The sequence below is a fragment of the Staurois parvus genome, unplaced genomic scaffold (genome assembly GCF_062004578.1).
Source record: "Staurois parvus isolate SC_StPar_1 unplaced genomic scaffold, SC_StPar_1.0 ptg002351l, whole genome shotgun sequence".
In the NCBI taxonomy this organism is placed as follows: Eukaryota; Metazoa; Chordata; class Amphibia; order Anura; family Ranidae; genus Staurois; species Staurois parvus.
Window position 1 is genome coordinate 100,060 of NW_028320147.1, and position 16,727 is coordinate 116,786.

The 16,727-nt window shown below is 48.5% G+C and overlaps 1 protein-coding gene across 1 annotated transcript; it reads left to right on the plus strand.

The window, feature by feature from the left end:
* Window positions 1-11,336: 11,336 nt before the first annotated feature.
* LOC149431207 (forkhead box protein D4-like 1) lies at window positions 11,337-15,727 on the plus strand. Its single transcript, XM_089665788.1, has one exon. It carries the CDS (start codon window positions 11,429-11,431, stop codon window positions 12,131-12,133), a length of 705 nt encoding a protein of 234 aa, XP_089521914.1. The 5' UTR covers window positions 11,337-11,428; the 3' UTR covers window positions 12,134-15,727.
* Window positions 15,728-16,727: the final 1,000 nt, after the last annotated feature.

Here is a 16,727-nt window from a genome sequence, read left to right on the forward strand (position 1 = left end):
AATTTTTGCCTCTCAGGTAAGTTCCCTCTGACACCATTGATCTTTTTAGCAATCTGTAAGGGGGGTAATTCTTCCCGATGACCACAAGTGTAAGGAGCGTTCTTACCTCTGACTATCACACTAATATATCATGAATTGTATTTGTTATTTGCATTGTGCAAAACGGATTTCTGCGCCTTTCCAAGCAAGGTTCCACACAGATCACTGGGAGGTTCAAAGAGCCAGAACTGGTAACTGCTGCTGATCCTTAGGAAGAAAAGAGATATACACAAAACCTTAATGGATATTTGGGGAGGGGGTCAACCGACCTTTGGGTAAGTAGGCATGAAAGAATATACAATAGTATAAAATTAGGGGAAATTATTTTAATTCCTGCACCCGGTTTTGGACAATGTTGTCATGACTCTTGGAATCTAGGGCAGGGAGGAGGAAATGCAAAATTCATAGTGTAGCATGTGGAAAGAACATTTTTTAGAAAGCGATAAACTCACATTAAAGAGCTACTCAGCATATATGGGGTCAAAAAATTAGGGGACACTACACATTGGCGACTAAGAACATTTGATGAGTTGAAGGCCTTGTATCACCTGCCCAATAAGCAGTTTTTAGGGTACATCCAATTGCATCATGCTTATCTGTTCCAATTTGGGTCATCCGGGGTTCCCTTTTCCCCTTCGGACTTGGGAGTCTTTATTGCGGGATGATGATTTATCTAAGCCTTTGTTCCCTATTCATATGCTTCATTTCCCTGAAACTCATAAACTCCTGTATGTGTGTAGGACTATGTGGGAGGCAGTGGTCCCTGATCTGGATATGGAGGACTGGGAAGACGTTTGGGATGCTCCTTTCACCAGATTGGTCTCCACACGTGACCAACTAATACATTTAAAGTCTTTACACCGTATATATATATGACTCCAGTAAATATTGCTAACATTTTTGGATCCGCTTCCTCCTGCTGGTAGCGTTCTGCAGATGGGGATGATTTCATGCACATATTTTGGGATTGTTCTGCTATACAGGGTTTTTGGTTGGAGGTCCACCAGTGTTTTCAAGATGGGACCACTATACCATTATGCCCATCCGTGAGATGGGTAGACAACTTGGCCCCAGGGTCGCTGATAAGGGGGAACCACTGGGCAGTGGCATCCCGAGGCAGGTGCGGGGGGTGTGCGCGGCACCGGGTGACACCTACCACACGGGATGACACCGGACCCGCTCCACGAAAAGGTAAGTTGTAAAGCAAGCCGACGATCGGATCTGCGGATTGGGAAGCATAATGGATCGGAGTCCGATCCATTATGCTCAATCCGTAAATCCGATCCATTCTGCGGGGATCGTCGGAGGGTGTGTCACCAAGTGTTATCGCACTGGGTGACACCAACCCTAGGGATGCCCCTGCCACTGGGCCTCCTGTAGGGGGCCCCGTCACAGAACAGGGAAAGCAGCTTCAGGCTTCATGCATACATATGTGCATACATACTGTCCCCCTTTGTACATGGCTCCTGGGTGGTGGTAACATTATTCCTGGGCTCCATCAGTTCATCCCGAGGGTTGGGAGACCAGAGGGACTTTTTTTTTTCTTTTTTGGGCTCCTGTAGACTTGCACTATCCTGTGCCAGTCCATATTAGAGGAGATGAAGTCCCGGCTCTCTCAGTCCCTGCTGCTGGTCTGGCGGAGTGATTCAGCTTGCCTAAGTAGCCCTGCACACTGCCTGCCTCCTTCAACAAGTAAGTGCTGAGGGAATCAGGCAGGAGAAGAGCAGTGGCAGGCTTGGGGCAGCTGACTGTCCATTTGTGATGTCCCTCTGCTGCCAGCCTAGCACTGCAAAGAGAGGGATCCCAGGAGCAGCAGAAGTCACAGGAAAGGTGCAGTAATGACATGACAGCACATACACCCCTTTCCCCATGCCCTGACCATTGCCTAGACTATGTTCAATTATACAGCAGGGAGCAGCCAAATGTGATCATCATTATCATGATGATAGTCACACAGTACAGGTGCTTTGAGCCAAATCACCTGTACTATGACTATCATGATAATAATGATGATGGTTGAGCCCTGTTCACACGGGTATGATTTGTCATGCGACTTGACTGTTACAAATCGCATGACAAGTCACACCCCATTGCTGGCAATGGAACCATTAAAATCGCTGCGGCTTTGAAAAAAGGTTCCTGCACTACTTTTTTTCCGATTTCATTGCGACGTGCATTGACTGTTGGTAAATAAATAAAAAAGTGAGCGCTTTCAACATCAGCGGCTATGCACTATAGGTAACCAAATAAAACCTCCGTCATAACAGTAAGTTATTCTGCACTTTACTTACTGTTGTGCATTGACTGTTAAATGGAGTCGCAAGCCGCAGTAAAATCATGGGTACAAATCTCTCTGATCTGCGACTTTGAAATCACGCTGAAGTAGCACAATTTCAAAGCCACACTGGTGTGAGTCAGGCATGAAGGAAGGACAGTCAGATACATCCTGAAGCCAGCCGTAGACGTTGACGGGGGAATTGAGCAAATTTTTTGCGAAATTTGCATCATGTATGTCCTGCCTATAACAGGCTGGGGAAAGCCAACTTATCCCTTAAAGACAAAGCTGCATTTTTTTTTTGTTTTAGGTAGGTAGGGAGGATAAGGGGGGTGGGGTTTTGGGGGCCCCATCAGGTAGGCTATATGGGGCCGCTATGATTGCTTACAGCAGCCCTGCTTGGCTCCCACTAAAGCTATATGCACACTGCTTACCTTACTTTTCTATCATGCTAGAAAACTGATTATTCTCTCTTGGAAAAATGTGAATGCTCCCACTGTGGAGGCTCGGAATTCCCAGGTAAACAAGACATTACCCCTATACAAGGCTACGTACTTTAACAGAGGTGCACTCCTCAAATTCGACATGGTTGTGGGTGGCTGGCATCCACCCCCACTGTTTTGGATTGAGTCACGTTCTAACAAGTATTTTTCCTATTGGGGTCTCTAGTTTTGGTTTTATTTTTTTCCCCCCACGGTACTTACTGTATACTGGATTTGTTTGCTATACTGCTTCGACTTGGCTTGCCTTTTTGTTTCTGTGATGGGGTGTGGATTGTTTTCTTAAAGCGGAGCTCCACCCAAAAGGGGAAGTTCCGCTTTAAGGACTGCTCCCCTTTAAGGACCGGCACCTTTGGGGAGCGGGTAACCAAATTTGAGAGGTACCCACTCCCACAGCGGTAGGTGTCCTTCCTCCCTCTCTCCCTGTAGTTTTTTGGGACATGTGATGGGTCCCAGAAGACTACAGGACCATTCATGATGCGCAGCGCTACTTGCACATGCGCAGTGGGCACCCGGCTGTGAAGCTCCAAGCTATCACAGCCGGGTGCCCACACTGAAGATGCCGGCCTCCTGGAATACAGAACGGCCAGTGAAATGGGCTGCGGGGGGCACACCACGTGACCGAGGGACAGGTAAGTGGCTGTTTTTTTAAAAGTCAGCAGCTACAGGTTTTTTTTGACAGGGTGAGTGGAACTCCGCTTTAATGTAACTCTGTACATGAATCATAGTGAGGTGTTCTTGTATTCTATTTTTTTTTGCCCATCCGTTCTATGGGTCCCTTTCGGACAATAACCCGTAGTTATTGTTTTGTTTGTTATATGGGTTTTTATTTCCTTTATGTTGCTTGTCACTGGTTAGTACAGCTGTAATTTATTGTCTTTTGATGATTTCTTATGCCAAATTTATAAAAAAAAAAAAAGTTAAAAAAAAAAAAAGTTGCTTAGCATGATGGGTAACCACTGGATTCGGGGCAAGCAGGAGGGCAACCAGGCAGCCATGCCTTGGCCACCAGCAAGGGAAAGGAAAGCACTGTGTACACTTAGAGCTGCTGTCACTGTGGAATTGAAGCCGATGGAAACCAGAGCCCTGGGACCAGGAGCCGCCTAGTGTTGCTGATGAGCACCGGAGCTGCAACCTCAATCTAATAAATGTTCTTTCTCCATGCTACACTGTGGATTTTGCATTTTTCCTTCCCTGCCCTCTTGTTTCCATACAGCCATCCAGCACACCCATACTGGAATGAAGCAGCTCTTCCATAGCTAGATAGTGGTTGAGTTGTATTGTATTTTGGCCTACCTGCACATTTGTGTTTTTTCCCTTTTTTTTTTTTTTTTGTTTAAATTTTTCATTCCATATTGTTTGACATCATCGTTGTTTACTAGGGCATCAGGACACTTTACATCTATTAGTATACATAATTATTCTTATACAGTATTTATAAAGTGCCAATAGTTCGCTCAGCGCTGTACATTACAAAGGGGGACAGAACATGTGACAGAACAATACCAATACAATGCGATACACGAGGGGATCGAGGGCCCTGCTCTTTCGATCTTACAATCTAGGAGGGAGGGGATGGTGGCACAGGAGGAGATAGCTGTAGGGGATGGAGTGGTAGGAAGAGTGGAGGAGGTTGGCAAGTTAGCAGGGGGTGGGGTAGGCTTCTCTGAAGAGATGGGTTTTCAGGGTGCACCTAAAGGAGAGTAGGTGATAATCTGATGGGTTGGGGCAGGGAGTTCCAGAGGATGGGTGATACCCTGGAGAAGTCCTGGAGGCGGGCATGGGAGGAGGAGACCAGGGAACTAGAGAGAAGGAGGTCTTGAGAGGAGCGGAGTGTGCGTGCTGGGCGGTATTTGGATATTTGGTCAGTGATGTAGTTTGGGGAAGTATGGACGGCTTTGTACGTCAGTGTTAGGATTTTGAATTTGATCCGTTGCGCAATTGGAAGCCAGTGGAGGGATTGGCAGAGGGGGGTGGCGGAGATGGAGCGGTTGGAAAGGTGAATGAGTCTGGCAGCCGTATTCAGGATCGACTGAAGCGGGGATAGCCAGCGGCGAGGCAGGCCAGTGAGGAGGGAGTTGCAGTAGTCGAGTCGTGATATGATGAGGGAGTGGATGAGCTGTTTAGTGGTTTCTGGGGTTAGGAACGTGCGGATTTTGGCGATGTTGCGGAGGTGGAGTCTTCACAAGTTTGTTAAAGATTGGACTTGGGGCTGGAAGGATAGGTTGGAGTCCAGAATGACACCAAGTACTCTGGCCTGCGGGGCGGGTTTGATGGTGGCGTTGGATGTGATACATAAACTGTAAATCATGACAATGGTGCAGATATCTGTAAAGCTATAGTCCGGCCTTTATTGCAGTTTGTACTGAAATTGTTTGCCCCGATTTCATGGCATACTGTTAGCCTCTCTGTATGCATTAGCAGCTGCAGCAAGTCAGTCCTCAGTTCCTTTCTGCAAAGCCTTCTGCATCATCTAGCCCAGCAATGGGCAAACTACGGCCCGCGGGCCATATACGGCCTGGCGGACCTTTTAATCCGGCCCGCAGCCAGGGCAGGCAAACATTGGCTGTCAGGATGTGTGTAGGCGGGGCAGCGTGACGAACGTGAGGGGAGCTAGGCTCCTCTCACAGTCCGCCCTGAAGACCGGAACGGCGCGGGAACACAGCGAGAGGAACGCGCAGAGCAAAGGTAAGTGAATTGACACAGGAGGGACTTGGCTTAGTACTTTGGGGGATGAAATACTATATGAGGGATGAATTAATATGGGGGATGAATTGCTATAGGGGGGATGAATTGCTATAGGGGGGATGAATTACTATGGGGGAATATTACTATACTTACTATGGATGACACATACACATCATTCATCTACTCGGTCCGGCCCCCGGGTCCAATATATGAACCCATTGCGGCCCTCAAGTCAAAAAGTTTGCCCACCCCTGATCTAGCCCTTACCTCCCTAGCCTGATTAACCCTGATCTACTCCCTTTTCATTCATTGGATTTCCATTCTCATAGTAGCTCATCATTACATACATGTGTTACACAGGGCAGGATTTAAAAAAAAAAAAAAAAGACATGTTGCAGATACATCAAGTCTGAACCTGCCACCTGCATTCTAATATAAACAGGACCCATTGCAAACCATTGTTTCCGGGTGCCTTGCAGAGACCCCTTCTAGTGCATACAAATGCAGGTCTGTGCACACGTGTGAATGAGTCTGATCTGCTGTCTTGGCACAAAAAAATGCAGCTGCAGAGTCATTCTGAAAGTGCTGTTTGTTTTTATTGTATTATTATTTTTTAGATTGTGTGTGCAAATAATTGTGTGCGTCTGAAGTGCATGCTGTGAATCTTTGCACTAGTTCTAAATAATGCCACCTGCCGGTAAACTAATAGCAGTGACTTTGGATTCAGTAGAACGGTGATAAAAAGGTGATGAGTTGTTGGCACAAACACAAAAGGCAATCGGGGGAATTCACCAACACTGGAGGAGCGGTGCGTGGAAACCAATCCGTTTTCTATCTTTCATTTTCAAAGCTTAACCACTTTGCGCCGGCGCCTCCCAGCCCTTTAATTTTCAGAAGCCGGGAGGCAGGGTGGGGTTTCTAGGGTCACGCGACCACCGTGATTTGCTGTCACTGCGGTCACATGATCTGGAAAGGTCTCAATCGAAAGGGGAGATCGGGACCTTTCCGTGAGTCACGGACATGTGCTGGGAGTGTGCAGGGTGTGCGCTCTCAGCACATATGTATTTTCTAATTGCACGCAAATATGCGGCTGCTCAGCGTCAAGGCCTAGACGATGAGGCCACATATTTGCGTGCGCTCTGCATCAAGGGGTTAAAGCGGAACTAATCCCTCCTATCCTTTATAGTCATTGATGCTGCCATCTTAGTTGCCCCAGTGCTGTCTATGGGATCAGTTATGACGTCAGCCATTGTATGGCTTTACCATTCAATTGAGTAGCCCGAGCAACTGTGAAAGTTGTGAAGGCATTGCTTGAATGTAACTATTTTGGGAAACCATTTAATCAATGGGTTGAAGTGAAACTAAACTGAACAAGCTGTTATTAAAGTGTTACTAAACGCACAACGTAACATTGGTTTGTAAATGTAGTAAAGCATGCTTGTTATACTTACTGCGGAACCTAGGGGGTTAATCCACTGCATTGTGTAAAAAGGATGTTTGATCCTGTCTTCTCTGATCCTCCCCTTCTTCCAGTGTCACCATTTGATCTCCTAATAGAATAGAGCCTCGGGGACACTCTGCATGTGCTCAGTTTGGTGTGTACTGCTAAAGAGATTTTCTTTTTTGGGAGGATGCATGTGATCAGTACTGTCCAGACAGAGGGTCAAGGGTTATGCAATCTCATAGGGCAGTGGGAGGGGAATGAAAATTCCTACAAGCTTTAACCAGTGCTCTGCTGGATACTGATAGAAGTCACAAGACTGCTATATACTGCTGATGAGAAAAGGTATTTTGCAGTTTTTATTTACTAAAATAATTGCATTTCTGTGTACTGTGGGAGACCTAATTTAGTGAATGAAGGGTCCGGGGAGACCTGATTTAGTGAATGAGGGGTCTGGGGAGAGCGGATCTAGTGAATGCGGGGTCCGGGGAGAGCGGATCTAGTGAATGCGGGGTCCGGGGAGACTGGATCTAGTGAATGCAGGGTCTGGGAAGAGCAGATATAGTGAATGCGGGGTTTGGGGAGACTGGATCTAGTAAATGCAGGGTCCAGGGTTTAGTAACACTTTGTTATTAGCTGATTGGTTGTCATACACAGTTGTCTCCAGATTGCCATCTCCAGTTTTATAAATTCATTCTCCCCTCCCCTTGGTTTTCTGAGTTCCCCTATAGTTTAGGCACTAGTTTTTAATCTTGCCAGTAGATCTACTGGTTTCCTATGTCCTTGAACAAGGTGATGACTGTTCTGCAGTAAAATCAATGCTGTCTTGTTTTCCTATGGACATGTAGTTTAACCCCTTCACCTGCCCCAGTGCCCCTTCTGAAAAGTTCTGAACACCAGGTGGTGGGAAAGATCAGCTAATCACATGACAACTGTGATGGACTCAGAGTGGTCACTTGATTTGGAGCCAGTTCCACCAGCGACTGCTCATTAGCGGGGACTTGTTTAGGGTGGTACATGTGTAGAGATGTAAGGACTTAAACACAAACTGCTTCAGAGCACCAAAATATTTGGTCCTAAATGAAGCAGTAATAAAACCAAAAATGTAATATATTGCAGATCTGTTTTCACCCAGTACTCTGGCAAGTAACACACCTCCAGTATTAGAGTGCCCCCACTCTGCATGATTGGTGCACCGGGGTCACGTTTGGACAATGGCATTGTCAGTCTGGGGGAAGGGAGTGTTAGTGTATCTAAATCTGCTAGTACATCTAACAATTTGAAGCCAAACGCCAGCTAACACTGTAGTTACAGTAAACATTTTTTTATAAGGTTTTATGTGAATAAATTAAAGCTGGTCATTGTAAACTCCTGCCAGTATTAAATGGTTTGTCTCAACCGTCTAACTTCTACAGCTGCAGGATAGCTTGCTCTGTTGAAAAATAACAGTTACTGGATGCATCACCAGGTGAAAATAAAAGAAACCTTAAAGGAAAACTAAGAGCAGTTTGCATTCTGATCGGCAGGGGCTCCGCTTACAGATCCCCTACTGCTTGGAGCAGGACAGGTGACAGGTCTGTGACAGACCCCGCTCTGCTCTGTGGGCAGCCCGCAGTAAACAGCTCTGCTATCTATCTGCTTACACCCAGTTGTCTCTGATCTGCTCTGCCCAAATGGAAGAGGACACAATCCTCTATTTTATTTTTTTTAATTCTATATATATTTTTTATTTTTTTTTTTAGCAGACCTGATCATACCCGGAGGTAGGTGGGAGTAAATGGACAAAAGTCTGTTTACACCCAGTTAGGGACTGACAACTCATGGGGCCCCTGGGCAATAGGGGATTATGGGACCCCTGTGTCCTTGCCCAAACTCAAAAAAGCTTATGAAAAAGGTACCAGGGGCATCTCATGGGGCCCCCTACTGACCCCGGGCCCTCGGGCAGTGCCTGAGTTTCCAAATGGTCAGTCCGCCCCTGCACCGAGTTGTCCATAGGAATGCATGGACCATGTTATCAGCCATCACATCTAAGACTTGGTAAGGAGAAGATAAATTGAATAGGTATGTGCCCTAATAAAAGTCAGCAGCTACAGTGTGCACCGCTTTTGTGGACTGTTTTTGGGGTGTTGTTAACATACACATCCGCAGTGGTTTGCATGAAAGGGGTGCTTCTGATGCGGTATTTGCTCAGAAAATGCTGTGCATTCCTCACTGCATCGGTGTGAACCGAGACCTAACGCATAAAACTGTATGATATGAAAATGTTGCTAAACGCAGTGTGTGAATGGAGTCATAGGGATGCATTGTCAGCATTTAGCTGGGGTAAGTTCCTCTACCCGCAGCTGCGCCTGGCTTCACATAGGTGCTGTGTGGTCAGAGGCGTCCCTAGGGTTGATGTTACCCGGTGTGCTAACACTTGGTGACATCTCCTCTGACGATCCCCGCACAATGGATTGGATCTGCGAATTGAGCATAATGGATTGAACTCTGATCTATTATGCTCAATTTGCAGATTCAAACTATTCTGTGGGGATCGTTGGCTTGCTTTACAACTTACCTTTTCGTGGAGCTGGTGCAGTGTTACCCTGTGCGGTAGGTGTCTCCTGGTGCGGTGTTACCCTGTGCGGTAGGTGTCTCCTGGTGCGGTGTTACCCTGTGCGGTAGGTGTCTCCTGGTGCGGTGTTACCCTGTGCGGTAGGTGTCTCCTGGTGCGGTGTTACCCTGTGCGGTAGGTGTCTCCTGGTGCGGTGTTAGGCCGTGCGGTAGGTGTCTCCTGGTGCGGTGTTAGGCCGTGCGGTAGGTGTCTCCTGGTGCGGTAGGTGTCTCCTGGTGCGGTGTTAGACCGTGCGGTAGGTGTCTCCTGGTGCGGTGTTAGGCCGTGCGGTAGGTGTCTCCTGGTGCGGTGTTAGGCCGTGCAGTAGGTGTCTCCTGGTGCGGTGTTAGGCCATGCGGTAGGTGTCTCCTGCTGCGGCACGCACCCCCCTCGGGTTGCCACTGGTTGTGGTATATCACATGTGCTTCGCACAGGCACTGCACTCCTGTGCGAATCACATGCCATTTGTGTGCGATGCGATCTGAGCCATAATCAAACTGCACCTGCACCAAAAACTTGCAGGACCCTTTGGCACTAGAATCAGATCGTATGGGTATTCACACCCATGCGATCTGATACTGCACATCGCACTTTGTTTTGTGGACTGCTTGCGCGTTGTCCCGCAGTGGTTTGCATGGACGAATTTGATGCGGTGCAGAATTCGCACTGAAAATACTGCAACTTCCACACTGCCTGCCTCCATGTGAACCCAGGCCAGTAAGGCTCAGTTCACACTAGCTTTGTTAGCAGGCGTCAGACAGTCCTTTGAAAAGCGTTAAAAATGCTTCCCAAACTCCTATGAAAATTCTGCAGATGGCAGCACACAGTGCTGTTCACGCTGAAGTGTTAGCCTTGCTGTAAAACTGACGCCTTGTGTCCAATCAGGAGCAGTTGCAGCCTCCCATTCAAGTCTATGGTGCTGCTCTACAAACCCTTGGCAGGTGTGTGTGGCGTGTTAATACCGTTTATATTCATTATAGGTGTTTGTGGTGCAGGTTTAACGCTCGGCAAATGGGCGGCCTGACCATTTGGAAACTTGGGCACTGCCTGAGGGCCCAGGGTCAGTAGGGGGCCCCCATGAGATGCCCCTGGTACCTTTTTTTTTTTTTTTCCCCCATAGGCTTTTTTGGGTTTGGGCAAGGACACAGGGGCCCAGAGGTCGACTGACCATTTGGAAACTCGGCCACTGCCCAAGGTCAGTAGGGGGCTCCATGAGATGCTCCTGGTACCTTTTCATAGGCTTTTTTGAGTTTGGGCAAGGACACAGGGGCCCCATGATCCCCTATTGCCCTGGGGCCCCACGTGTTGTCAGTCTGCCCCTGTTGGCAAACTCCTATCAACAGTGCATAGGGTGCTTGAGGGGCATTAAAAACGTGTCCCCACTGCCTGGCTAAAGCAATAGGGGTGTTTGGTAAGATTTAGAAATAAAGGCAAGTGTGAATGAGCCCTAAAAGCGAAAATCTAACTGCCCCTGTGAAAGAAGACATCTAAATTGAGGAAGACTGGAGTTTAGTTCCCCGGTACTCGGTTTCCTCCATCCTGTAGGCACGCTGCTTGGTTACATTGTTGCGGGGTCAGAGGCAGGCCAGCAGCTTAGCAGCACGGCTGACCTCTGCCTGACACCCAGTGGGCGGAGCCGTAGATCCACGGCATGCTTTTTGTTTACATTTACAGTGTAACTGACAGCCCGGGGGCGGAGTTTAGAGAGCCTTTGGGCGTGTATTAACGGTACAGTAAAGGGAGTGGGCGGTGGCTGGGCGTGTCCAGTGGTAGAGCGATACGGGTGGGGGCGGGAATGGGCGTGGCTGGTGCGAGTTGGCGGGCGGTGACGAGTAGCAGGGGGCGGTCCTGGGGACCATGTGGATTGGAAGCCGTTATCCCCGTACAGGACGATGTCGGAGCAGGCGGAGGAGAGCCGGCTGGAGGTCGCTGTGTCCGCGGAGGAGAGCCGGCTGGAGGTCGCTGTGTCCGCGGAGGAGAGCCGGCAGGAGGTCGCTGTGTCCCCGGTGAAGCCGCCGTACTCCTATGTGGCGCTGATCACCATGGTGCTGGAGGAAAGCCCGGAGAAGCGGCTGACGCTCAGCGGGATCTATGAAGCCATCGGGCGCCGGTTCCCCTATTATTCCCGGCTGGAGAGGAAAGGATGGCAGAACAGCATCCGCCACAACCTCAGCCTCAACCAGTGCTTCGTCCGCCTGCCCCGCCAGCCCGGGCACAAGGGCAGCCTGTGGGCGCTGGACCCCGCCTTCCATGGTATGTTCGAGCGGGGCAACTACCGGAGGAGGCGGCGGCTGAGACGGCCAGAGCAAGCGCTGAACGAAGACTCCATGCCGGCCTTCAGATACCAGGAACCGACGCAGTGCTGCCTGCAACCCGGGCACTACCCGCTCATCGGGAACCCCTGGGGGCCCGGGGCCCCGTTTCTGCTCCCGGGGCCCGCCAATAGCCCCTATCCGATCCCCGGGGGGTTCCATGGGGAGCTGCCGGCAATACCCTGCTGGGAACAGGAGGTGCACTACCGGGGGATGGTGCCAGCCATGGTGGAGGTCTGCCCTCAAATGCCAGTCTGCAGCTTCAGAGCCCTGCTGGCTGAATGAACACAGTGCCATCCTTCACTGATCACTCTGTGCCACCTTCCTGCCACTGATCTCAACTCTGTGCCACCTTCCTCCACTGATCTCCACTCCGTGCCACCTTCCTTCCACTGATCTCCACTCTGTGCCACCTTCCTCCACTGATCTCCACTCTGTGCCACCTTCCTCCACTGATCTCCACTCTATGCCATCTTCCTCCACTCTGTGCCATCCTTCTCCACTCTGTGCCACCTTCCTCCACTGATCTCTACTCTGTGCCACCTTCCTCCACTGATCTCTACTCTGTGCCATCCTCCTCCACTGATCTCCACTCTGTGCCACCTTCCTCCACTGATCTCCACTCTGTGCCACCTTCCTCCACTGATCTCCACTCTGTCACACCTTCCTCCACTGATCTCCATTCTGTGCCACCTTCCTCCACTGATCTCCACTCTGTCACACCTTCCTCCACTGATCTCCACTCTGTCACACCTTCCTCCACTGATCTCCACTCTGTGCCATCCTCCACCACTGATCTCCACTCTGTGCCATCTTCCTCCACTGATCTCCACTCTGTGCCATCTTCCTCCACTGATCTCCACTCTGTGCCATCCTCCTCCACTCTGTGCCATCCTCCTCCATTAATCTCCACTCTGTGCCACCTTTCTCCACTGATCTCTACTCTGTGCCATCCTCCTCCATTAATCTCCACTCTGTGCCATCTTCCTCCACTGATCTCCACTCTGTGCCACCTTCCTCCACTCTATGCCATCTTCCTCCACTCTGTGCCATCCTCCTCCACTGATCTCCACTCTGTGCCACCTTCCTCCACTGATCTCTACTCTGTGCCATCCTCCTCCACTGATCTCCACTCTGTGCCATCCTTCTCCACTGATCTCCACTCTGTCACACCTTCCTCCACTGATCTCCACTCTGTCACACCTTCCTCCACTGATCTCCTCTCTGTACCATCCTCTTCCACTGATCTCCACTCTGCCATTCTCCTTCACTCTGTGCCATCCTCTTCCACTAATCTCCATGTACCAGCTTATTTCCATCTCCTTTGCTCCAGCTTCATCCTTTGATATCCAGCCTGTGCCGGCTCATTGCCATCACTAATGTATCATCTCCAGCTTCATTCATCTCTCTGTGCCCACTCATTGCCATCACCTCTGTGCCAACTTCCTAACAGATTTCCACACTACCAGCTCATTGCCATCACCTCTGTGTCATCTCCAACTTCATCCACCAGTCTTCTCATAGCAACTCATCGCCATTTCCAACTTCATCCACCAGTCTTCTCATAGCAACTCATCGCCATCTCCAACTTCACCCACCAGTCTTCTCATAGCAACTCATCGCCATCTCCAACTTCACCCACCAGTCTTCTCATAGCAACTCATCGCCATCTCCAAGTTCATTCACCAGTCTTCTCATAGCAACTCATAGCCATCTTCATATTCATCCATAGAACTGTCCGTGCCAACATCAACTAATCTGTATGTCAACTCATTGCCATCATCTCTGTGCCAACTTCACCCACCAATTTCAACATTGTGCCAGCTCAGTGCTATTATTACCTTTGTGTCGTCTCCAACTTCATTCATAAATCTTCTGATACCAACTCATTGCCATCTCCAACTTCATCCATAGAACTTCTGTCTGTACCAACTTCAATTAATCTCTGCTGTGTGCCAACTCATTGCCATCACCTGTGCCAACTTCACCCACTAATTTCAGCATTTTGCCAGCTCATTGCTATTACCTCTGTGCCATCTCCAGCTTCATCCATCAATCTCCTGTCTGAGCCAGCTTGTTGCCATCGCCAACTTCATTCATAGATCTCTCCGTGCCAACTTCAACTGACCTCATTTATATGACAACTCATTGCCATCTCCAGCTGCATCCATAGATGTCCTGTCTGTTTTATCTTCAGCTGATCTCCTCTGTATTAACTCATAGCCATCTCCTCTGTACCTCTTTATAAGCTATGGCACTTCCTCTGGTACTTGAACATGCCATCTTCACCTTGGTGCAATGACTGCCAGTCCGCTGTTTCCCCAGTTATTCCAAATCTGAGTAGATTAATTCCTACAATAACTCCAGTCAACAGTTATGACAGCCTTGCATCACCATAATTCAACCTCCACTGCCCTACCAAGCTTCAGATGTCTCCTGACACCTTCTGGAAGTGCTACCAATATCCAGAGGCTTCCAGCAAGAGCTACAAATATCCAGAGGCTTCCAGCAAGAGCTACCAATATCCAGAGACATCCGGCAAGCGCTACCAATATCCACAGATGTCTGGCAAGTGCTACCAATATCCACAGACTTCCGGCAAGCGCTATCAATATCCAGAGACTTCCGGCAAGCGCTATCAATATCCAGAGACTTCCGGCAAGCGCTGCCAATATCCAGAGACTTCGGCAAGCGCTGCCAATATCCAGAGACTTCGGCAAGCGCTACCAATATCCAGAGACTTCGGCAAGCGCTACCAATATCCAGAGACTTCGGCAAGCGCTACCAATATCCAGAGACTTCGGCAAGCGCTGCCAATATCCAGAGACTTCCGGCAAGTGCTACCAATATCCAGAGACTTCCGGCAAGTGCTACCAATATCCAGAGACTTAATTTTGTTCAGAAAAGTTCCTTGTGTGCCAGCTGTGTACTTCTGACTTCCATGCTTTGCTGCCCCGATTGACACAATACAACACTGTGCCATCCTGCCACCTCCAACTTCTTCCATCACTCTCCTGTTTGTGCCCACTCATTGCATTCTCCTCTGTGCCGCTTTCAGCTTTATGGACCAATCTCTCTGTGCCAACTTATTTCTATCTTTGCAAGGTATGACGTTTCCTCTGGTGGCTGGACATACCATCTTCACTTGCCTTTGTACAGTTGGTCTACAGACACGGTGCTATGGTTGTGCCAGTCTGCTGCTTCACCACTTATTCCAGATCTGAGCAGATTAATTCCTACCATATCTCTACACCACAGTTCTGACAGCCTGGCATCACCAGGATCCAACCTCCGCTGCCCCACCAAGCCCCAGATGTTTCCTTACAACTTCCAGCAAGTGCTACAAGGGTACCAGTGGTGTTCTAAGAAGTTCTGCCTTTTGCCAGTTGGGTATCTTTGCCTTCCATCCTTCGCCGCCTATGGACTGACCCAATACAATGCTGTGCCACCCTGACAAGCTAACACTGACCTTGAAGATCCACTTAGGCACAGCCAACAGATCTTCTCTGTTGCCATCAAGAAAATGGTATCTGGCAACTGGAATCGGAAAACACTGAAATCCATTAGTTGCCTTGCTTGATGCCATGGCAGGCATCCATATTGAACTCATTATCACTATCAGAAACATCCTAACCCACCGTACCCTCCCAAAAAAAATAGAAATCCTTTTAGACTTCTCTGCCCAGGTTGACTCCTTTAAGCTGAACTAAAAGTTCTCCCTTGCTTTGGGACTGTGCAGTGCAAGAGTTAACAGCTTGCTACGTTTAGGGGGGCCAGGTACAGCAGTTTCACTGGTCCATGCAAGCCCCTTCTTCCCCTATGCCCTGCACTGGACTTGAGGATGCAGAGGGTGAGGCCATTGCCTGGTCATGGGTGGGGGGGTGCGACTGCTGGGGAAGGATTTGTTAAGTAGAAAGTTCTTTCTGTCATCCCGTAGACAGAAAGGAGCATTTAACCCTTGCAGTGTGGATGCAACCCCACTGCAAGAGAGGACCTTTCCTGTAGTTTTGGCTTTGTGTGTCCTTTACTGCCTTGTGCCAGGCTATGGTTAAAGTTCATAGCACAATACTGTCTTTACCTGTCTTTTTTTGGGCATTGTTGCTGTTTGTCTTTTCTTGTTTTTTGTCTTTTTTACAGACTGCTGAAAAGTTCTTACTGTTTTAATAACTGCATTGTGTGTAAAGGCTATGCAAATGATGTCATTTTTATACAGCCTTTATATATTCATTTTTTTTTTTTTTTATACAGATTATAAAATAAATTTTTGTACAATTATCTTCCTAACGGGTTTTCACAAGCTAGGTCCCATAGCAATAAAAGGAGAAAGGCATCCATAGTTTGCCTTACTAAAGAGACCCTGTCAACTTGTCCATTCAGGGTAAAGTGGACGGGGTCTGTTTGAAGCCCATTCCTTGAGCACATTATAGTTATCTTCACAATGCTTTCCTACTGCTTCTTTCTATGTGGGTGCCATTGCACAATGCCCAGTGTTGCAGCATAAAGTCACACCCTCAGTCATGTTCCCGCTGGAGTACTGCATTCTGGTAGATGGTTACTTGTTCCCTCCATACCCAGAAGTGCCGGGTATTTCGGTGTGGCAACCGCCAAAGGAGTGGGCTTATGCAGAACCTGTCACTTTGCCCTGAATAATTAGGGAGACAGGGCCTCTTTAAAAAAGGCTGTGATTAAGTATATTCCTTGTCATATCTATTTTCTGTTTTTTTTTTTCCCTCTCTCTTCCAGGTAGAGATGTAAATGAAAAAAAAAAATTGTGGTTATTTTGCATTCAATATAGATGGTTACTTGTTCCCTCCATACCCAGAAGTGCCGGGTATTTTGGTGTGGCAACCGCCAAAGGAGTTGGCTTACACAGAACCTG

Bases quoted from the DNA above. Each gene is read 5' to 3' on its own strand.
- LOC149431207 (XM_089665788.1), top strand. From the start codon at position 11,429: ATGTCGGAGCAGGCGGAGGAGAGCCGGCTGGAGGTCGCTGTGTCCGCG.